This window comes from Hydra vulgaris, chromosome 04 (genome assembly GCF_038396675.1).
Source record: "Hydra vulgaris chromosome 04, alternate assembly HydraT2T_AEP".
NCBI classification, from domain to species: domain Eukaryota; kingdom Metazoa; phylum Cnidaria; class Hydrozoa; order Anthoathecata; family Hydridae; genus Hydra; species Hydra vulgaris.
Genome location: NC_088923.1, coordinates 9,827,189 through 9,851,918, shown reverse-complemented (window position 1 = coordinate 9,851,918; position 24,730 = coordinate 9,827,189). Strand labels below are relative to the sequence as shown.

Here is a 24,730-nt window from a genome sequence, read left to right as displayed (position 1 = left end):
TTTCTGATTATAGATTTGTGCAAAAGGACCGTGAAACAGATTCTTTCTCTAATTTTCAGTCAATGTAAATCATTAAATTCCTGGTCATTTACTCAATTTTCTATTCTGGTTTTAAATACTTTTCATGCTGCACAATTTTGAACAGACTGCATTTTTTTTTAATAATGTATTTTTAATTCCAAAGTAGAGGGAGTTGCAATAATCTAGCTGTAAAAATATTATTGAGCATGCTATGGTGCACAAATCTTTGTGTGATAAGAATTACTTTATTTTGGATTTCATTTGGTTAATACATAAGAATGATTCACTCATCCATTTAGATATGTATCCAAGACATTTTGGTATATCCAGGACTAGTGCATTATATTGAGATAAAGGTAGGAATACTTTTTGCTGAGTCAACAAATCTAATGTATTCCTTGTTAACCAATGTACTTTTAATAATAATAATATCTTTTTGAATGCTAGGTGGTGCCATAATTAATATTTTTGTTTTCGATTGGTTAATACATAAGATTAATTCATTCATCCATTTAGATATGTATTCAAGACATTTTAGTATATTCAGGACTAGTGAATTGTATTGAGATAAAGGAAGGAATGCATTTAGTGTTTAATGATTATCTGAGTATCCAAAAGTTTTAACATTGATTATATTTAGATATTTGTATAGTGGTCTCATATAGGTGTTAAAGAGTTTCGAACGCAGGGCTATACCTTGCAATGCTCCATATTTTACATTTTGGTTTGTGGAATATGAGTTACCAATTTTAACTTTTTGGGTCTGTATAACTAAAAGTGATTCAAGCCACTTGTGAGCTGATTTGATTATGCCTATTTCACTAGTTAGTAGCCCAAGTAGTTTTTGCTTATCAATAGTGTAAAAGGCAGCACTTAGATCAAGTAGCTTATATTAGTACAAAAGATGTATGTTATCAAAGAGTTCAAATATATCATTGGTAAGCTTAAGTAAAAGTGTTTATATGGAACAATCGTGTATAATATGTATTCATGATTAATATATGTATATATATATATATATATATATATATATATATATATATATATATATATATAACAGTATGTTTTTTTTTTAACAATTATAAATCTTTTTTACTTAAACTGTTATGAATTGTACTTATAGTAGCAGCAATAAGGGTTTATTTGAACCCAAAGAAATGTTTTTGAATGTTCACACTGACGACAATACACTTAACCACTGAGCTATCGAATATATAAGGGTGAATGAAAAACAAATTATTTTATAAATCTTTTATACCGATTGGAATTATGTAACACTTTTCAATTGTGTTCCTCTAAAGTGGCGCAACTTTATTGCATTGCATATATAAATAATATTATATAATAACAAAACAAATATATTTTATTTCAACTGCTGTTGACTGCCAATACAATGACATATGGAAATAATATAATATAATAATAAACAAATATGCTATATGTAGATGTAAAAAACTCACTTATGTAACGTTATGTACAAACGTCAATAGGCAGAAATGCCAGAAGGTAAGTTGAGTTTGCGGGTATATGGAGTGGTTGTGTATAATATATATATATAGAAATCTTTTTAAAAAAAATAAAAACTACAAGTAAAAATTATATTTTTAAATCAAATAATTTTTTAGTATTTTTTATTATTTTGTAATAAAATTATATAACTTAATATTTAATTAAAATTTTCACATTTTTTTGCCTATTGACGTTAACGGAAAAAAACAATAAACAGTTTAAAAAAATTACATTTATTGTTGATATTTTTATAGAGATTATGTTTTATATATAAATACATATTATATAAGGAACCCAGCTGCAAACGCGCCAAGTCACAAAATTAAAAATTTTGTGTCAACTCCATTTCCACATTCTAGAAACAGAAATCTATCATCTATTTAAGTATTAGACCAATTGAAAGTTTTTTTCCCTAAAAATAGACAAAAAAAAATTTCTGCTGATGTGCAACTGAGTTGCACATCAACAGAACTATGTACAACTATGTGCAACTGAGTTGCACATCAACAGAACTATGTACAACTATGTGCAACTGAGTTGCACATCAACAGAACTATGTACAAATATGTTGTATTTTTATTTTTTATGTTTTAGTTTTAGTTAAGTTCGCTTTATTTCCTCTTTTTTTAAGATTTCTTTTCTTTTTTAAAACAAAGTTTTTTAAAAGTTTTTTTTAAAAAACTTTTAAAAAAAAAACTTTTAAAACTTGTTAAAAAAGTTATGTCTGGGTTTTTTGCACAATTTAAATTTTAAAAACATGTTAAAAGCTCTGGTCAAATTGTCAAAACAAAATATTATTTGCATGGTCATATAATTGTGTGAGATGGCATGCCTTCCTGACCAAATCTGAAAGTTACGTCACAATTTAACAATCAACCAAAACCAATATTAAAACAGCCTAATATATAGTATAATATATAATAGATATAAATTTATTTAGCTTGCCGCAACTTTCCTGTTTCAGTAGACATCTGTTAAATCTTAGGTCATTTGCTAAAATTACATCTAAATTTAACAATCGACCAAAACAGGTACTAAAACAGCTAATACATTTTATTCCAGTGGATATTAGTGCATACTGTGTGGTCTGCTACTTATCAGGATGGGTATAGGTTCGGTTTTTAGCTTAAAAAGTTTTTTAAAATTAAGAAACCACAACCAAAATTTTAATGAATTTTATAAGAATTTTAAGCAGATAGTTTAACTAATGAAACTATACTGTGTAGCAAACGTGCTTTGTTTGTTAAAAATTTAGTTTAATAACATATCTTTATATTTTACATATAGTTTAGTTAAATATTATTTTTTATTGATTTCACTGTTAATACTAGATTTTATTTGTTATATTAAACATATCTTCACTTTTTAAATACAGTATAAAAATTGTTTATATTTTTTATACAAAATCATTTTCATTTTTTAGAGTTTGCTTTTTAAAAATGTGTTATTGAATTTAAAAATATATGGCTTTTATATTTAAAAAAAAAGATTTTTTATTTCTTTAATGTTATCATTTTCTAAAAGCCGAAATGAAATATTGTTAATCGTTATACTAATTACCATTGCTGATTAAATATTGTTACAATGTTGTAATTCAAATTGGTTTGGTACTTTTATTTGTACTTTAAATCATTTTTAAGTTGTTTTAGTTCATATAATTATTTACATTAAATTATTTAAATATTAAAAAAGTTCTCACATATAGAATTTCACTTATGAATATTTTTTGTGAAGAATTTATTATAGTTTACTTTGTTTATTCTATGGATATGTTGATCATTTTCTTTAATGAAAAGTTTTTACATGAATATCTAACAGATAGAATTAACACATTTGAAATACCTACCTCCCCATGATCCGTTTGCTTTGTAAAATAAATATAGTCTCAATGAAAGGGTGGAAATTTAGTAATTAATTAGGTAAATCTGCACATCTAATGCTGTAGGGACAATTTTCTTTCTTAATTTAGAAAGATGTTATATTCAGACTTTGTCTTTTTTTAAATAAATAATCACAATGTGATTCTAATAAGCTCAAATTATGTGGAAAAAGTGCGTATATTAAAGAGCATTTTTTAAGTGAATAGGGAAAGAAATTTTTTCTCTATGTCTTCTTGATAAAAATATTTAAAAGTTAACAGTCCATGTCAGAACAGTCTACAAACTTATCAAGTCTGTTGAATTGACAAGTTAACAGTCTAACCATTTAATCAGTTCTGTTTACAAGTTAACAGAATTGACAAGTTAACAGTCTACAGACTTTTCAAGTCTGTTAAATTAAATGAAACAAGAGAGAAAAGGCAAGTTGGAAGCAGTTATCCATACAAATGTAGCCATTGCAAGAAACATGTTTGAAAAATGTTTTAATTGTACCAATGGAATGGGGCAAAAACTAATAGCAAAAATTTTAAATTATTCTCAACTAATATCGATTAAAAAGTACAGTAACATAAAAACTTAAAAAGTTCCTGAAGAGTTGTTAATAAAAAAGGCACTCATACAACAGCATACTTTTCAGTTGTAATCGAGAATCAAAGATTTTTCAGAAAATGGAAAACATAATTTAAAGTCCAAGTTTGAGCCAAAGATGCTTTGTTTAATTGTTTTAAAAGAATGAGTAAGCCATTTTAGATTTTTAAGTGTTTAACATGTTTACAAGAAAGAGTGTATTGAGCATTGTTCAATTTTGGCCCTGACCAATGCATGATGATGCATTATGCTTAAAGTCATAGCAAATCATAGCAGTAAAAATATAAAAACATTTTTTTTTTTTTTTTTGTTATTCACCTCCTCAAGGCCAAGAAGGCCACTATAGATGACGAGGCTACTTAATAGTGGTTATAACTCTCTATCAACTCTATAACTCCGAAACATGAACCTTGACAAACAAGGCCGCTGTGGGGTGAAACAAGTTGAGCGCGGTACTACCAGGAACGTGGTGGGGATTGAACTCGGAAACTCTCGCTTATGAAGCGAGCGGTTTACCACTACACCACAACTGCATATAGTAAATTATTTAACAAAACATTTTTTATCTCTGAGGTGTTATATATTAATAAGCATATCCTATATTAATATTCAATAATAATAAACTTAATGATAATATTATTGAAAATAAATGTTTTGACATAAAACTGGTTTGGATTTTATATAAAAATAGATAAAAACATTTTTTTCCAGAGAAACATTGATCACGACAGACAATGGTCATATTAGTTTGGATTGGATTGATAACGACGATAATAAACTTTTTCCAGATCCAAAAACAAGACCTACTGTCATTGTAATGCCAGGAATAACAGGTATATATTTGTTTGTGATAACGATGATAATGATAATGATGATGGTGATGATGATGATGATGACAATGATGATGATAATGCGCTTTTTTGCTGTAGGCTGTAGTGATGCTAGTTATGTTCGGCATATAGCTAAAGAATCTGAAAGCCTTGGGTGCAGGTATTCCTTTTTAAGTTATTTTATGTACAAAAAACATTTTTTTTAACAACAAAAATTAATTATAATTGGTGTTATGCACTTTATTGTTATTGTCATATTTAAAGTAAATTATTAAAGTTATAACATAATGATGCTTAGGGTTTTAGTATTTATCAATCGAGGTTTAGGAAAAACAGTTTTAAAGGTATTTAATAATTACATATTATAAATTTTTTTATTTTTCTTATTTATGAATTATTTTAATTTTTTGAAGCATTGTTTTGTTTTAAAACACTCAGTGCTAGTATTGACAACTTTTTTCAGACCCCAAGAACATTCTCCGCTTGTAATGCAGAGGACTTGGAGTTTGTTCTTGCTCATATCTCTAAACAATTTCCAGATAGCCCATTGATCATGTTTGCTGTGTCACTTGGCGGGTAAGTTAATTTTTTAGCTAACTGTATTTTAAATTGATAGCAGTAAAAAAGCTGTTGGTATATATAAAAAATATTTACAAAGTTGCATTAGCTATACATATTTTATGTTCTTCAGTGCGCTTTTAACAAACTACTTATCTCGAACAACGCCAAACAATGTCTTAGGTGCACTTGTTTTATCTTCACCTTGGGATAGTTCTAAGACAACTCATTCTTTGGAACGACCAGTCAACTGGTTTCTATATAATCGTTACATAGTGACAAAGTTGAAAAGTATTGTAACAACGTAAGTCATTTTTTTAGATTGATTTTTACAAATTATGCTGCCATTGGTGATCATAAAGCTAACATTTCTGGAGCATTTGTTGTATCTGTACCTTGGGATCCTGTTAAATCTTCATACTCCCTTGAGAAGCCAGTTAACAAATTTCTGTATAACAACTTTTTGACCTATAAACTAAAAGAACTTATCAAGTTGTAAGTGTAATCATATATATTGCAAAATATGTAATACAATAGCATACAGCACATATTGTATACAATAGCATATAACACATATTTAATACAACAGCATATAACTTGTATTGCATATAAAATTAATATTTTATTTAAAATTTTTAAGTTTAATTTAAAAATGATGATTAGTAATAAACAAAAATTTCATTTAAAACAAGTTATAATCATAATAAAATATAATTTAATATATTAGTAATTCTATATAAAATATCTTTACTCATTTTATCACATTTTAAATCTTATATAACATTAATGCAATCATCTTTTGTATTGTGAATTTAATGGTTTTACATAAATTGTGAAACAAGGTAAAAAAAATATTATTTTAATTTAAAATAGAATGTTGAAGTTGGTTATAATTTTGTATTGAAGTTTCAAAATATAATTATCATGCTATGTCTTTGCTAAAAATATATATATTTGTATTATAAATATTTTGTATTTAATGTATTTTTATTTTGCTTTGTTTTTATTTTAAGTATTTAATATTTAATTCATTCAATATGTCTTAATAAATTCAAGGCTTGTATTTTATAGTCTGTATATTTAATTATATGGGTAGAATTTTTTTATGCAAATGGAAAATGTTTAACATGTATTAACCTGGTATCAACCTTAACCCTAACCATTAAGTTTTATACTTACCATTTAATTATTTTATACTTACCATTTAATTATTTTATACTTACCATTTAATTATTTTATACTTACCATTCAATTTAAACTCATCATTTAAATTTACAGAAATTTAATTGTTTCAAATGTTTTAAACTTATGCTTAAATTTTAAATAGGATAAACATAAAACACAGCTACATGCCAACTATTTTCTTTGTAATATTCAGTCTGATTGACATGATCAGGACATTATCAGGTGATAGAATGAATAGTATAATTTGTCTATTTAGACATTTAATTGTAGTTTAACTCACGAAAGGAAGTGCTATAATGAGATGAATATAGGTCTTAGCACTCCACCTGCATACTGTCATGTTACTTAAGTTTAGCCATTCATATCTAGATTCTTTTGTTTTCTTGACAGGCAGATCAAGAAAATGAAAATCGTAGAATAGTTAGCTTCTTATAAATTTTTTTTTTGATAGGTAGTTTATGTACAGTATTTTTAATTTTAATTAATGGTTTGTTCTCCATATCTAGATTTTTTTCTATATTTTTGAGGCAGTTATGCATGCATCTTTTATAGTTTTTCAACTTTTTATGTTTTTTTGTAAATTAATATTAGTTAATAGCAGTAAGTGACTGAGGCCTTTGCTCAGTCACTTACTACTTATTTGCTTTGCTCATAGACAATATAGCTTATAAATTAAATCTTACTATGTGGCATTGTGTAAACTTCAACCTGCATTTAACAAAAATGTTATGCTTGTATTCATATGTAGTCATTGGAACTTTACTGAATGATAAGTAACATGATGATGAGTTTTGGTTGATGGAACAAGAAATAATAGCTCATTTCAGCAGCGAGCATGATATTAAAATAGAAAGAGATGCAACCTTATGACCTTATTAACTGCATTTAAAATATATTTTTATACCTTGTCTAAAATAGAAAGGGCATCATTAAGAAAACTTATTTCAGGGATAATTAAGAGAATTGTAGATGTAAAGAATAGAATCAGGAGTAAGGAAATGACAAGCATGATGTAAAGGCAACCTTAGATGCTAACTTTACAATGGGTTGTATATATGGTTTCCATGAGAGATCAGTAATGATTGATAATCCAAGGAGATGTAAAGTAGAGGACTCAGAAGGTTAAAGCAAGTTTATTATTAAAGCAATGATTAATTTGGAAAGCAATATTCTAAACAATGTACACAAAAGATAATATGCTCTGTCTTCTGTGAGTAAACTAACTAGTATCTGTGAGTAAACTAACTAGGAATATGCAAGTAGCCATTTTTGTAAAAATGATTTTAAATTTCTTTTTTAAAATTACTTTTTCTCACGAGACACAGGAAAAAAGGACCCAAGAATAAATACATTGTAAATTAGATCTAATAATAGGGAATCATCTTTTAAATGTGCTCATAGTAATGATATAATAGCTTTACTTTTTCTTTTCCAAAAGCTAACTTCATATGGTGATTAAGATCTCTAGTGACTCATGTATAGTTGTTAAGTCAGAGTATGTGTTAAAAGAGAAGAACACCCAAACAAAATTTAATTTGCTTAAAAGAATAAAACACCATTTGGATACTAAAGGATCTTATTCCCTGAACAAGTGTTAGGAATTCCTGTAAAGTAATAAATTACCAATGGAAGATAATAAATTACTGATAAAAAATAATAAATTACAGATGAAAAATAATAAATAACAATGTTGGGAATACTGAACAACAGCCAAACCAAGTATTAATTAATGATTGAGCTTGCTAAATTTTTTGATGAATTTAGAGTCTTTCACTTCTCACTCCCTCTCACTCCCATTGTCAACATTATCAAAACATTGTATAATAAATAATAAACAACCCTCACCTCCTGTTTATTTGTCAGGTTAGAGTAGTATTTGCTAAATTTATTTGTCAGGTTAGAGTCAGTTATTTGTTAAGTTTGCTTATTTTTATTGTGCTTGCTTTTTTCTCACTTCTTATTCCATTTTATTACATTTTCTACCTTGAACACATTGTCTCTTGTTTATCCTTGTATAGGATATTGCAACCATATTTGGGCTGGTTCTTCCAATAAGGCCCTTTCTCTTTTAGACAGTTCCCCCAAATAATATTAAAGCTGTAGATAATTTTCTTTGAAGACTTTTTATTTTTTAAAGATCTTATATGTACATATTTATATACAATATGCTAAATTTATTTCAAATTATCATTTATTAGGTTTTATTTTTAAATTGTTAAAATATTATTGGTGAAATGAAATGCACAGAGACATTTTATGAACTAGGTAGTTTCACAATCTGTATAAATATATTTAAGGTTGATCGCTATATCTAACAAATGTGTTATCATATAACTCTAGAAGAATGTTGTTTATTTTTTGTATAATTTTTTTTAATAATTAAGACTAGGTTTCAAAATAACTTTCTTTTATTAGGAATTGGCATGTGTTTCAGGAGAATATATGTAAGTTACCATATAAACTTGAAGATGTTATGAAGGTAAAATTAATTTTTTTTACTATTCTTTTGTACAGATACACATGAGAAGCTTAACTAAATTTAACTAACACAAGTTTTGTATAGATACACATGAGAAGCTTAACTAAATTTAACTAACACAAGTTTTGTATAGATACACATGAGTAGCTTAACTAAATTTAACTAACACAAGTTTTGTATAGATACACATAAGAAGCTTAACTAAATTTAACTAACACAAGTTTTGTATAGATACACATGAGAAGCTTAACTAAATTTAACTAACACAAGTTTTGTATAGATACACATAAGAAGCTTAACTAAATTTAACTAACACAAGTTTTGTATAGATACACATGACTAGCTTAACTAAATTTAACTAACACAAGTTTTGTATAGATACACATAAGAAGCTTAACTAAATTTAACTAACACAAGATTTGTATAGATACACATGAGAAGCTTAACTAAATTTAACTAACACAAGTTTTGTATAGATACACATGAGAAGCTTAACTAAATTTAACTAACACAAGTTTTGTATAGATACACATGAGAAGCTTAACTAAATTTAACTAACACAAGTTTTGTATAGATACACATGAGAAGCTTAACTAAATTTAACTAACACAAGTTTTGTATAGATACACATGAGAAACTTAACTAAATTTAACTAACACAAGTTTTGTATAGATACACATGAGAAGCTTAACTAAATTTAACTAACACAAGTTTTGTATAGATACACATGAGAAGCTTAACTAAATTTAACTAACACAAGTTTTGTATAGATACACATGAGAAGCTTAACTAAATTTAACTAACACAAGTTTTGTATAGATACACATAAGAAGCTTAACTAAATTTAACTAACACAAGTTTTGTATAGATACACATAAGAAGCTTAACTAAATTTAACTAACACAAGTTTTGTATAGATACACATAAGAAGCTTAACTAAATTTAACTAACACAAGTTTTGTATAGATACACATAAGAAGCTTAACTAAATTTAACTAACACAAGTTTTGTATAGATACACATGAGAAGCTTAACTAAATTTAACTAACACAAGTTTTGTATAGATAGACATAAGAAGCTTAACTAAATTTAACTAACACAAGTTTTGTATAGATACTAGGGTGTCCCAAAAACACACTTTTTTTAAAATTTCAATGTGCTCTCAACTGATCCCCATTCTATAGGTCCTAAATAGCTACCAAAATCTTTTTTTTAATTTTTTAATGACTAGAAGTGATAGATGTAAATTCTGAGTTTTACGGTTTTGTACACTTATGTGTATTTACTAAAAAACAGAGCTATCTAGTATTTCATTATGTTTAAATATGATGTAATAATTAGTACACAAATAATTCCCATAGGATGTTATTAAAGAATAGGATCATTCCCTATGAACATTGTTAGAGATTGATATTTTTCCCTCTGGACAATATTATTAGTTCGTATAATTCCCCATGGATTGGTTCACAAATAACTCCATTTAGAAATTTTTTTTGAAGGAAAAAATTTCTAAATGGAATTATTTGTGCACGAAGGAATTCTAATTTGTGCACGAAGAAATTCTCGTGTAAACGGTTATAAAAGCCGTAACGGTAAACTTAGATAAAATATTATACAAGAGGGAATAACAACTTCATAGATTTTTGATGCAAGTGTAACATTTAGTATAAATTTAGTTAAAAAACTGATTATTTCAAAATTTATATAAAAATGGGTAGAACAGCTAAAAAAAAGATGATAGGACAGAATAAGATAAAACGGAAAAATACAGAAAGGTTGAGGTATATTTACCTATTGAAGTACCCACTGAGGGAGTTACCTCAGAGACAGCTTCCATCTAATGGTGATATTCTTAGATACTATCAATTTATCCTTCGCGAGTCACAAGTTAAATACAAACCCACTTCTACTAATGTTGGTTGCAAATTGAAATCGAAATCCAAGGATCTTGTTTGTGAAAATGGTGTTTGTACAGATCCTGATAGTTCTTGCTTGGTATCTAGGATTAAAAAAATTTGGGATAATGCTGGGTTTGGCAAGAAATTTGTGATTTGTGGGTACAATATAAAGACTAAAATCATTAAACTTAATTTAAAATACAAGAAATTGATTAAATTGTCTTCTCTAAACTGAAACAGCAGTCTTGATAAGCAATCAAAGTTAAAGAAAGATTTTCTCGCAGAATCCTATCAGCTTTTTGACATCTCGACTAAGAATTTAAAAAAAGATATTCTTGCTGATAGATTGAGAACAGATGATGCCAAGCTGGAAGATATAAAGTAAGTTCATTAAATAACACTTTTTTTAGTAGTGAGATTTTTTTTCCAATTAAAAGTAACTTAAGTAATAGCATATTATTTCCTTTAAAATATTTACGTTTAACTCTTTACATGGTTTGGTCATCTTCCAAGAAAAACTAGAACAATTATTAATTTATTTATAAATGGCTTAATAGATTTAAATATTTCTTAGTTTTTATGAAGACCAGAAGTTACATAGGAAAGGATATATGGAAACAAAAGTCGATGAAGACTACAGTAGAAGAGTACTGGATGCAAACAGGAGAAAGAACAAGCTAGATAAGTTGAGAGAGAAAGAATTAGAGAGACAGAAAAACTTTAAAGATATCAATGATGTTTTGTTGTCACATGACTCCATGACAGAAGAGATTCAATTCAGCAGTGAGGAAGAAAAGTCAAACGAGGACTGTGAAATTAGCGAGGAAGATGATTTCCTAGGTAAGGTCGGAAACTCAGGTATAGTATTATTTTAATAACATAGTTGTAATTTTCACAAGCTAAAGCTGTTTTATTGAAAAGTATATAATTATAAATAGGTAGAAAAATATTATAAAATGATACCTAGGTACAATTCTGGAGATACGATAAATCTAGCAGTGAATGTTGAAAAGCTCATTGAATGTACTGCTGTTCTAGCAACAAGGTTCAATGTTGGTGTACGACCTCATCTGGCAATTTTAAGTGAAGTATTTAAAGCTGGAGGTATAGAAATTAATGATATACTGCTTTCAAGAAGCACACTTCATAGAAAAAAGTTCAAATATGTAGAACTTGAAGGAGACTCGGAGTGGATTCCAATATTTAATCATCTTAAAGGCCGACGGCTTATTCTTCATTTTGATACCAAACTGTTGGAGCAAATTACCACTGGGCTTAACATTATCCGCAAAATTGAGCGACTTGCAGTCTCAGTGAGTTCCCCCAATGACGATACCATGGAAGACCATCTTTTAGGTGTTGTTCAATGTCCCTTTTCAAAGGGAGTTGACCAAGCAGAACAAGTGCACAATCTTTTAGAATATTACAGATGTACAGAGCAGATCATTGGTATATGCTGTGATACAACTGCAAGCAATACAGGCGGAGTAAATGGAGCAGTCCAAATTCTTACAGATATTTTGAAATTACCAATTTTGTGGATAATGTGTAGGAGACACATATGAAGTACATGTATCTCACTATATGGCTGCCCTTACTGGTGAGAAAACTAAAGGTCCAAGAAGAGCTCTTTATGTCAAGCTAAAGAACAAGTGGCCTGAAATCTGTGAGAAAGTGAATGAAGTGAAAAATTTATGTAAATTGGACTGGCTTAGAGATGATCTGAAGATTGACTCTGTTCTTCGCACTGTTGCAGAGGAAGCTAAGACATTTTTGACTAATGCAACTACTGATATAGTGTTTTCAAGGAATGATTATGGTATAGTTTGTAAGCTTGCCTCCTTCTTCATTGGAGTGGAAGTACAAGATTTTAGGTTCCATCAACCTGGCGCCTGCCATGAGGCAAGGTTTTTAGCAGATGCGATCTACATCCTGACTCTTTATATGACTAAAGATATCAGTAATATCTTGACAGAAAAAGAAGTGCTGCAGTTGAAGGATGCAAGTTTGTTCATTGCAATTTGCTATGTTCCATGGTTTTTAAAAAGTTTTTTAGGATTTCTGGCTCCCTACAATGATTTAAAAGCTATCCAGACAGCCTATGCATTGAGAAAAGTTAGTAAGAATATTGGAAGTGCTTTGCTTCTCAGCATGGGACGCCATACGTGGTACTTAACTCCGCAACTCTGTGTTTTGTCCTTTGGGGATAAAGAAGTTCCTTCTGAAACAAAGCTAAGAATGCTGTTAGCTCTGATTGAGTTTGAAGAGCCAAATGAATTTCAGCGTTGTAAACCATCAAATGTACAAATTGGAGAGACCACAGAGCTACCTGAGTTGATTTCCGAGCAAAGCTACCTTCTCTTCAAACATTTTAAAATATCAAGAGCAAGTATAAAAGAATGGCTTAATAATAGTCTTAATACTATAGATGTTTTTAACCATCCTCAGTTGCTAGATTTTATTGCATGGATCAAAAACATATCTGTTGTAAATGATGGTGCAGAAAGAAACATTAAGCTCATTAAAGATTTTCTTTCAGCTACTAGAGATGAAGATCACCTTCAAAATGTACTTTTTGTAGTTAAAAAGTCTAGAAAAAACTTGACTAAGACTATGACTAAAAAGGAGCTTGGGAACTGTTCAAAAAGTTGTATTTTTTGAGAAATGTTTCACTGCAATAAAATCTTAAATTTGCTAATAAATATTAGTTTTCCTGTATTTTTTTTTTTGTATTTTCATATTTATAAATATAATCTATCAAGTTAAATAGTAGAAAACAATTGGAAATGATTTATACGCATCTAATTGTTTTGTTTTAATTTTCTAAAATGTGTTTTCTATTAATGTTAAGCTAGCTTAACATTAAAACAGTAAAACTCAGATTTTACATCTAGCACTTCCTGTCAAAATAAAACCGTCAAATTTTTTTTAGTACTTATTTAGGTCACATAGAATGGGAATCAGTAGAGAGCTTTTTTTTTTTTTTTCTGGGACACCCTAATAGATACACATAAGAAGCTTAACTAAGTTTAACTAACACAAGTTTTGTATAGATACACATAAGAAGCTCAACTAAATTTAACTAACACAAGTTTTGTCATAAAAAATTGCCAAATAGAATGAATGGTTGATTACTTTTTATGAAGATTAATTTTTTCAAAAAATATTTTTTTTAGAGTTCTTATTTTTTTGACAATGAAATATATTTTTCCTCAAAATTTTTGCTTTCAGCAAACTCTTTGATAAATTCTTTTTAAATCACAACTATTGATGAAATAAGTTTGTTACCTTTTCTGCACAGCTTGTAAAACAAACAAAATTTTTAAATAAATATGTAATTATAACTTAAAATACAAGTGCTTACTAACATTATAAAAATCTTCTAGTAACTATAAATTAAACTGCATATAATTTATGCATACTATGCCTATATTTATGCATACTATGCCTAAAGTGAAAATTTTTTTCTTATCAGGGATTAAGTTAAAAGTTGTGTTTATAGCTTTTTGTGGAGTGATCTGGTTTTTTCATAATCTTCATATTTTATAGAAATTTTAAATCTTGCTTTTGCTGTTTGCCTTAAGTTTTGTCTTGAATTTATTTTTTTCATTGATAAAGGCACCAAGGTTTTCGAGAAAGCTGGCACTATGACTTAGTATAAATTTAGTTTTGAATTCTTGTTGCAACCTAGTGGTTTGTAGCAACCTAGTAGTCTGTAGCAACCCAGTGGTTTGTAGCAACCTAGTGGTTTGTAACTCTTTAAAACATAATACTTTTATCTCTTGTTTAAGTAAGTTTTTCTCATTTAGTTCTGTTGCTAAGATTTCTAAGGCTTTTATTGATGGACCCAAATTATGTGGCAAGTCAGTCAACTTGTGTCAATCAATCATTTGCCCTATAAACTAGATGCAACTAAAATTTTAAAGATCATTATAAATTTTTAAACTCTGCTTTCTTCAACATCACTCTGATCTTTAAAAGAAGGTAGTTATCTGAAATCTCGCTTTAGAATTTTTACTGAGTAATTAAGTAATAATTTTATTATAAAGATCGTTGATTGTATTTTACCTTTATTTTTGTTGTTAAATTCTGGTTTAAATACTCAGCTAGCAATCATACTCAACTTGTAATTCTTACTAATCAGTGAAATTTTTCTTACCTTGATAGTAAGTGACGGAAGAGAAATGACGGCAAATTTGAAAACTAATTTACTATCAAATTTTAGCTAATTTAACTAATTTTATTTAAATTAGCTTTAAATTAGCTTTTAAAGTAATGATATTTTGATGAGATTTTTATGTAAAACAATAACATTCACTTTATAGACTACAACAATTCGAGAGTTTGATGATGTATTTACTGCAAAAACATTTGGCTATCCTTCTCACGAAGAATACTACACTGAATCTTCGCTTATATTAAAGCCTCTAGAAAATATTAAAATACCAATGCTTTTTCTTAATGCAAAAGATGATCCATTTTCACCTGGAGAATGTAAGTTCTTTTAACTCAAAAAATTTGAAATTTTTAGTTGATTGAACAAGCAAATTTAATCATTAGAAGTTGAATAAATAAAAAAGTTTTTAGATGATGTATTATTTTGATAAATTAACCATAAAGTGATGCTGGGTTTTCTAAGTTCTTATTTGCTGGAGTGTATTTTTGTTTCACTTACTCGAAACAGTCATTCTTATTTTTTATGTAATTTACATTATTTTTTTGTATATATTTTTGCACGTATGTATTTTTATATAAAATACATACGTGCTGAATAAAATCACACCTTACTTAGTATAATTCTGCACTTTCTATTGAAACCAAATCAAAACAGAACACGGTTTATTTTATAATAATTATGATATCAATTAACGTTTTTGTAAACCTTCTTTAGTATATTTGGCTATTAATTGTTGACTCTTCAGAAAATAAGGTGCTGTTTATTTTTCATTGCTAACTTTTATTTTATCATTTTTTTTGTAGCAATACCACTTGAGGCTATTAAAAACAATCCAAACATGGCTCTAATTTTGACAGACTACGGAGGGCATATTGGTTTTGTCGAAGGGTTAACTGTACGCGATCGATCTTTTGTTGAGCGACTTTTTAACCAGTATATAAAATGTTTGTTGAATCTTAATTAGCATCTTTTTCAGAGTGAAGTGTTAATATAATTAATAATTTATTTTTTAGCTTTTTCCAATAAACTTAGAGTTTAACAAGGATTTTGAATTAAAGGGTATTGAAATTAAAAATTGTTTTCAATTAAATAGAAACTTATAAAATTATATATATATAATTTAGTATTAGCATAAATAAAATATTTGATTGGTCAGGGTTAATTTTTTGGTTGGTTCATTAAAGCAGGTCTGATCTGATTAGCTCAGATTCGTTTTAGCAAGATGAAGTAGTTAGGACTTTTAAATGTTAGCATAAAATTTGAAAGACTACAACTAACGCTGTCGGTGTTGTAAACTGTTATGCTGCACAAGTGTTGTTTGTGACCTAATTTATTGCTGTATTATTATAGCACCTTGTTCATTGCTGTATTATTATAACACCTTGTTCATTACTGTATTATATAGATTTTCAAAGACGATTTCATTTTTGCAGACGGATGAAATATTTTTTGATTTGTAAATGTTTTTATGTTTTTGTAAAACTTTTTATTTATATTTTTGCTTTTTTTTTACATTGTTTTTTTTCTGCTCCTCTTTTTCTCCCATTTTTTCATCAATTAAAAAATAATAGTTTTGTTAAAGTGTATTTTTATATTTACATTATGTATTTTATTATACTCCAGAGACATAAGCAGTTTGTAATTATTTGCCCTATCAGCTGTACCCGATTACTTCTTATAAACGTATCCCACAATTCAGGTGTAATGTTTAGAAATGATGTAATGTATTCGGGCAATGAAAAATGTAAATGAATCTAAGTATTCATCCAGACGATTTTTAACAATGTCAACCAAGGTCGAGTCGATTACTGTGTGCGGCAGGATACTCCACTCGGACACAACACGATTTGTAAAGAACTTCTCTCTTTGCATACTGTCCATTACTCATTGCTGTGGTAGTCATTTGTTATTACCTTGCATAATGTACTTTGATGATGGGCAGCTCAGTGGTACGTGGAAATTTATTTTGTCAATTTAGTGCATGTTTTTAAAAATCTGGATTAAATCCCCTTTTTCTTTTCTCTTCGAGTGAGACCTAATATAGCTCTTCTCTGCTCAAAGGTTTTATGTTTAGTAGAAGAAATTATTTTAATAGTACGGTTTTAGACTTTCTCTAGCGCTCCTTTATCTCCCTGTTGGTATGGTAACCACGCCTGAATAGTATACTTAAGCTAAGGTCAAACATACGTGGTGTACAGTTTTTTCCACAGTGGTAAACTACGACTACAAAAAGTTTCTTTTAGAATCTCTTTTTGAGAAGTTTTTGTTAAGGACTTTGTTAAAGACTTTTTCCAGATCTATGAATATTACGTCTGTAATGTATCGTTGATACGTAGCTTCTGTCATAATATTAAGTGTCTGGAGAAAGTTTGTTAGGCATAAATTTTTGAAAACAAAACCATGTTGGATTTTTGATATTAAAGACGGTTTGGTCTCGAACAAAACGCTCCATAACTTTGCCAGGGATAGTAGTAAATGATAATTATCTGTAATTAAATACTTTGAGTTGCTTTTGTATTTGAGTTGCTTCTGATCTGTAATTAAATGCTCTTCTTTTTTTTTTTTTTTGTAGTGAATATTTTCCTGTTTAATAAAATAAGTTACATAAGAGTTTCACGTAAAAAAAAAAAAAAAAAAGTAAATAAGACAATTTAAAAAACAGACCGTACTCAAATAAGAGATGGGTGATGCAGTAATACCTAAATCTTTTCATAGAGCCCCTTAAGAAAATAAATATCGTCAAAAAGTTCTAATAAACTTCAGACATTAGTTGATGTAAAATTTCCAATTTAAATACTCAAAGATTTACAACATTAACCAATACAGAAATAACTAAAAGAATACAATTACTTTCTTCAAAGAATACAAGGTGAAACTATTAAGAAATTTTTTTTGAAAATTGGTATTATATTTGAGTGCTTCTAACTGTCTGGCACTTCACTCTTTGTAAACGAAGCCTGAAAAATAAGTGTAGTATGGGAGTGGAAAATGCGGATGCGCACTTTTTAGATTTTTTAATCGTGGATGGAGGTCGTAGTTACCCATCGGATTATTTTTGTCAATAGCTTCGAGTCAAATCTGTTCTTCATCACGTGTTATAAACTGCGTCTTTATTTGTAGATATCACTCCCGTGCGTAGTTTGAAATCTGGCATTAAACCTTGCAGCTTAATTACAAAAACAGACCAAAAATAGTCATTTAAAATTCGACGCATTTCTACTCCCTTGACTCCGCTTTTCTCTTTTCCTACCTCTAAAACTCTTATTCTATCTTTTATGTTCTGCAATTTATTTATGTAGACGTGAATCGACTTTAGGTTATACTTTGAGGCTTAAACAACTACTGACTCGTATTCTAAAACTGCTCTTTCAACCTCTTTATTGACAAATTTGCATGATTTGGCGTATTACTTTTGAAGGATTTCATGTATAAAGGGCTTATTGGCTCCGTACTTTGCCCAAAATATTTATTAAATCTATTAAATGGAAGTTTACCAGGTGTCGCCGGCCATACAATCCAGTTTCAAAAATTTGTCATCTTGGTTTAATGGAAAAGTTTAAAATCCTTTTTTTTTAAAGTCACTAACTTAACAAACAGGGCAAAATGTAGATACAAAAACAACTTACTATTGTCCTCATACGACATTGGTGATTAGACAACCATGAATAACCTATATCTTGCTTTTTTTTTTATCTAACGTCGTTATAAAGATGTCAGAACTCTTTCTTTTGTATTTGTAATTTTTTCGATTTTTGAATTTATATTTTATGAAAAGTTAACTTTAAGCCTTGTAGGCTAATGAATGCCTACAAGGCATATATATATATATATATATATATATATATATATATATATATATATATATATATATATATATATATATATATATATATATATATATATATATATATATATACATGTATAGATATATATATATATACATATATATATATACATATATATATATATATATATATATATATATATATATATATATATATATATATATATATATATATATATATATATATATATATATATTTATATATATATATATATATATATATATAGACATATATATATATACAATTTTTTATAATTATCATGACACCATTGTTGAGTTAAATGATGCGTATGTGAGGTAGCTCCATCTTGTTGAAATGTCCAATCATTACCAAACATCATCATTTCCATATTACAAGGCCACTGGCAACACTTTTTTTATATACCAGTCATGATTTACTGTATCTTTGTCCAAAATAACCAGTGGTGTAACTCCTTTTGAACAAGCTCCCAACCAAACCATTGCCTTTTGAGGGAATTTTTGTTTCTGTTTAATACCACCATCTTTATCAGCTTCATTACGATTAGTGGACCATATGCTATCATTTTGAGCATTGTACATACCATTTAAATGAAAGTTTTTTCATCTAAAAGCAGATTTTTTAGTGTTTGTTCTTTTCGAAAATGGTTTCTTATCCAATTTGCAAATTTAATTCTCTTGACTTTTTGATCATTTGTAAGCTCAACTCTGTGTTTGTATTCAACTTTTGTTTTGTATGCCTGCAAATTGAGATCCTTTTGAAGTATTCTTTGAACACTGGTTCTGGAGATATTGAGTTCATTAGCTAGTTTTTGAGATGAAATCCTCTTTCTACGTTTCAGACGACTTCTGATTTTTTGAATGTTTGCGTTTGTTCGAACTGATCTTGGACCACCTGATGAATATTTCAACTCGATAGAGCCTGTCTCTCTTATCATTTGACACCACCGATTTATTGTACGAAGCCCAATGACACCCTTAATATCAGCAAATATTTTTGATGGGCCATCACCATTTTGGTATTTAGAAAGTACAAGCTTTTGCAAATCTTTAGATTTCATTATCTACAAATAAAATTAAAAACCATAAAACAAAGCCATCAAGACAGATTTATAGAGAGTTTAATAATCTTTTAAAAAAAAAATTCACTGTTCTAGCTAAAAAAATAACAAAGTTATAATAAAAATACTACCTATGCCATTTATCTTGGGCCACCTGTTATATATATGTATATATATATATATATATATATATATATATATATATATATATATATATATATATATATATATATATATATATATATATATAATTATACAGGTTTACCAATTGTACTCTTTTTGAGCAAGTAAAACTATGTACTTTTATTTTTTCTATAAATTAAATAAATGTACTCTTTTATTTTAAAAAAACCCATTTATGCTACGATGCTTATGTTATCTAATGTTATCTAATGAATGTTATGCTACGATGCTTATGCTATCTTGTTATCTAATGAATGCATTTTAATACATACAAATTTAATTATTATTATTTAATATTACTTTGAAAGTTATTATTTGTACGCATGTACAAATACTTATACAAAAATACTTATACAATTTTTTGCCATTATAATGTGTTGGCGCAGAGCCGTAGATGATCACTTCCACATATGCGAGGCACGGCTAATAAGAGTTGAAGAAACGACTCTCTTTAAGTGTGTAATTTTATATTAAACTATTATTTTCGTTTAATTATAACATTTATTTATTATTTATATATTTTTTAATATTTCATACTATAAAATAATCAGTGCATACATGAATTGACTAATATGGCCGAAGTCGCAGTGTAGTTACATACTTCGACTGACTTAATTAAGTCAGTCAAGCATGTAACTCCACTTATTTAACTAAATAGGTATGGAGGAAGTGGAATATACATTTATTCTTTTTTGCACTTCTTTAGGAGTGTAGAGTTTAGGCCTTTAGTTCGATATAAAGTTGTATAATTTAACAAATTAGTGACTAAACGGACAAATAATCTCCACTAGATATATTTGATTTTTGATAAATACATTATTTATATAACTTTTTAAGCAATAAATTAGTGTCGCAGTGCAGGTATATCATTAATGCATAAAGCCGTAGACGTATACATTAATTTAAATTAGTTTGTTAATGATTAATCGACTAAAATTCAATAAAAATCAATTTATAAAAAGTAAAATCCAATAAAAGTTTAAAAATTCAGTTCCAATTTATGTTAAATTGGAATAGCCGCAGTCGGCTAGGCACTCTTTTACTCAATAAAAAAGATTTTCTAAATTTGAAATTAAAAAAAAATAATTTTGCGTCACAAAACTGACCACCCCTTGAAACAAATCGAAACAAAACCGCTAACTCCTTCCCTCCCCCTCTTCCTCCCTATTGCGTGACGTAACTTGTCGACCCCTTAGCAGAAAAATATTTTAGTTTAATTATTAATTGCGATTTCATTTGTTTGAGATTCGATTGTCAAGATAATAAAAATTTAATTCGTTTCGAATACTAAGTAATTCAGTTCGAGTACTAATTAATTACTAAGTAGCTGTATTTTATGTTTTATAGACAAGGACGTCCCGAAGTGGTCTCTCATGGGGGGTGTTGTATGTATTTTTTGCCGACTGAAAACACAAAAAAAAACAAAAAAACAAAAAAAAAAAAGGTCCTCAATATTTTCAATTTTCCAACTATAGTTCAAAACTTGCTAAATGTGCAGTGTTCCAAAAAAAGGCTTTCCACCCAAACCATCTGACCCAGAGAAACCCTCTTGAGGGATGATAGTATGTACCTAGAGGATCAAAAAAATACTTAACTCAAAATCACTGATTGGTGTCCGAGAGAGAAAATTGAATTTTAAATTTATGCCTAAAATTTGGAGGACCTTTGAAAGGAATTTATTAATTTTATTATTCAAAAATATATTTTCTAACATAAACTCATCAAACAATCACAAAAGATTAAAAAGGTGATAACATTCTAAAATTAGGATGAGAAAATACTACTTTTCTTTCTTTGACAAGGTTAAAAATTGATCACAATTCTGAATTTAATTCTAAGATTTCATTCTTCACATGTGCTTGCTGTTAAGATCAACCAGGCAGTTAGTCAAGTGCTCAGTATTTTGAGGAGGACCAGGAAAACGTTTGAATCTTTGCCAATGGAGCTTAAACTCATGATGTAGTGCCTTTGTACCTTGTTCACTGAAGATGGCTAGAGAGCATTTCCTTCTGTTGATGAAATGTTGAACGTGGTGAAAGACTGTGTGAACTTTCGGTGTTACAGATGGCCCATTGAGAGCAATATAGGATTCCTTGAAAGTTTGGACTTTTTCAGAATAGTCTTTGTCAAGTTCATTGCCAAAGCATGACTCTAAAACAGCATTGAATTTTTGCATTGCATCAACGTAGCCAAAAACTTGAAATGCAGACTCTTTTTCAGCTAGCTGTTGAAGTAAATCAATGTTTTTCAGGATCTTTCTGCATCTGGTCAGTGTTCTTAGACTGATTGAATTAAAGTTGTGAAGTTCTGGCAAAGTGAACTTCTGACCTTCATCACATCTTCTAAGTGATAATCTACAGGCCTCACATACACCAAGAGGGACTCTTGGGTTTTGAAAAATAATCTGTTTCTGTAAAATAACCTGTGATCTGTGTTTCATATTGTCAGTCAGTGCTCTAGAAGCCTTTTTGAAACAAAGAAAGCACATTTTCGGTTTTCTTCATGAGTTTTTGCCCTATTAGGCATTTTTTCATGAAAAACTATGTTTTTTATTTTAAATAAACACAAATTTAAAAAACACAAATGTAAACAAACATATACATGTCTTTTCCCAGAATTTTACGCGACTTTTAGGTTTGTGTTACGCTATAAAATTCCGAAGGCTTTGTTCGCTTAACTCCAGAAAAAAATTTAAAAAGATTTTTCGTTTTTTTGTTGGCAGTGAATTTAATTGCATTATTTTTTATGTGTGTAGAGTTACTTTAATTTAATACAGAGATTTTTTTAATACAACTGATTTTATTTTCTTTGAACCTTTTCATTTATAACATAAACTTTAAATGCAATTTTCTCTCTCGGACGCGAATCAGTGATTTTGAGTTTATTACTTTTTTGATCCTCTAGGTACATACTATCATCCCTCAAGAGGGTTTCTCTGGGTCAGAAGGTTTGGGTGGGAAGCCTTTTTTTGGAACAGCGTGTGCCAACTCAAATGCTTATATGACAGCTTTAAGGGTGGGGGGAGAGCAACCCCAAATTCCCCCTGTTCGGGACGGCCCTGTTTATAGATTAATTTATTTATCAAGAAATGCCATTAAAACAATTTGTTTCGAATATTTCCATTCCATTATTGCACACTAAGTAATTTTTATTTTTTTGAAGATTAGGACTAACTTTAAGATGACGCGTCGAAAATGTAAATTTTCTGAGGAACTATAAACAAGATATTCTATATTTAAAAAAGCTGAGGTAGATCACAAAGCTTTTATTGACAGTAACGGAGCCGGGAATTTTTGGTGTGTGTGTGTTGGTGTGGTAATGTTGAAATATTTTTGTATTTTGAACCGCATTTGCGTCTCAAAAAAAAAAAGTCCTCAATTTTTAAGATATTTTGAGACATTCAGATTCTGCTGAAGGAGTGGGGTGGGATGCAACCCCCAATCTTCCCCTGCATTTATCACTTTATTGTGAGTCATGTAAAATCTTAGTCTCAATAGGGAATAAAGAAAAAGCTGATTTATATCAACAACTTGCTACTGTTAAACATAAAAATTTTATACAGATTTGGAAGTTCACAAAAGATTGACATTTTTTTTGTGACACATCATACTGCGCTAGAAGCGCAGGTGTTAGCTGCAGAAGCGATGTCCGCATTTCATACTGCATAGCATCATAAAAGTTATAGATCAAATGACTGTTCCTTAAAATTATGGAAATGCTTGTTTTCCGATTCTCAAATGACAAGTTGAATATCATGTGCTTGTACGAAAACACATGCTATCGTAGATAACGTGTTGGCATTTAATTCATTACAAACAACAATACTACATGAGTTACATTAATTTACAAGAGTTGTTAGCGGACATATTTTATATTTGATTTTCTAGTGATGGATCTAACCACAACCCATTGAAATTGTTTTCCGATAATTTTTGATAAGAGTAAGTGATAAGTATTACGTATAAACTTGTAGAGCTTGCTGCTTTACCAGATGAAAAAACTACCACGATTTGTACGCTGTTAATACACCCACTAGAAAAAATGAATATAAAAAATAAATGCATCACAATTACAAGTGACTACTGTAATAACAATTTAATTTAAAAAAGCCTAATTGTGAACAATTTTTTAAATAACGTGTGTACAATTAAAACCAAATATAATTTTATGTGAATTATTTTCCATTCAACTTGTATATATATATATATATATATATATATATATATATATATATATATATATATATATATATATATATATATATATATATATATATATATATATATATATATATATATATATATGTATATATACAGGGATGCTTTCCCAAAATTTATCAACCGGTTCGCAGTGATATTTTCTTACAAATTCTTTTATTTTTTTAGTATTAATATTTCCATCAAAATATTATGGTTGTCAGAGTGGCAGACTAAGTCAAGAATATTTAACTATCGTTCATATTCTTTGCAACAATAATCTAATAGGATAAAAGAGAATAAAAAAATAATTCAACGAGGTGAAAATCACTTTCATTTTAT

At 28.4% G+C, this 24,730-nt stretch overlaps 1 protein-coding gene across 2 annotated transcripts in view; it reads left to right on the top strand.

Moving 5' to 3' along the window:
* The window catches only part of LOC100211253 (phospholipase ABHD3), a 47,274-nt gene extending 31,144 nt beyond the window's left edge, over nt 1-16,130 (top strand). The window contains exons 3-10 of one of the 2 annotated variants that reach the window (XM_065795390.1): nt 4,710-4,831; nt 4,928-4,988; nt 5,127-5,172; nt 5,292-5,404; nt 5,708-5,881; nt 8,987-9,050; nt 15,274-15,442; nt 15,929-16,130. In XM_065795390.1, the coding sequence (XP_065651462.1) occupies nt 4,710-4,831; nt 4,928-4,988; nt 5,127-5,172; nt 5,292-5,404; nt 5,708-5,881; nt 8,987-9,050; nt 15,274-15,442; nt 15,929-16,089 (910 nt within the window). In that variant the 3' untranslated portion in view covers nt 16,090-16,130. The other variant, XM_065795391.1, reaches the window with a different exon arrangement.
* Nucleotides 16,131-24,730: the final 8,600 nt, after the last annotated feature.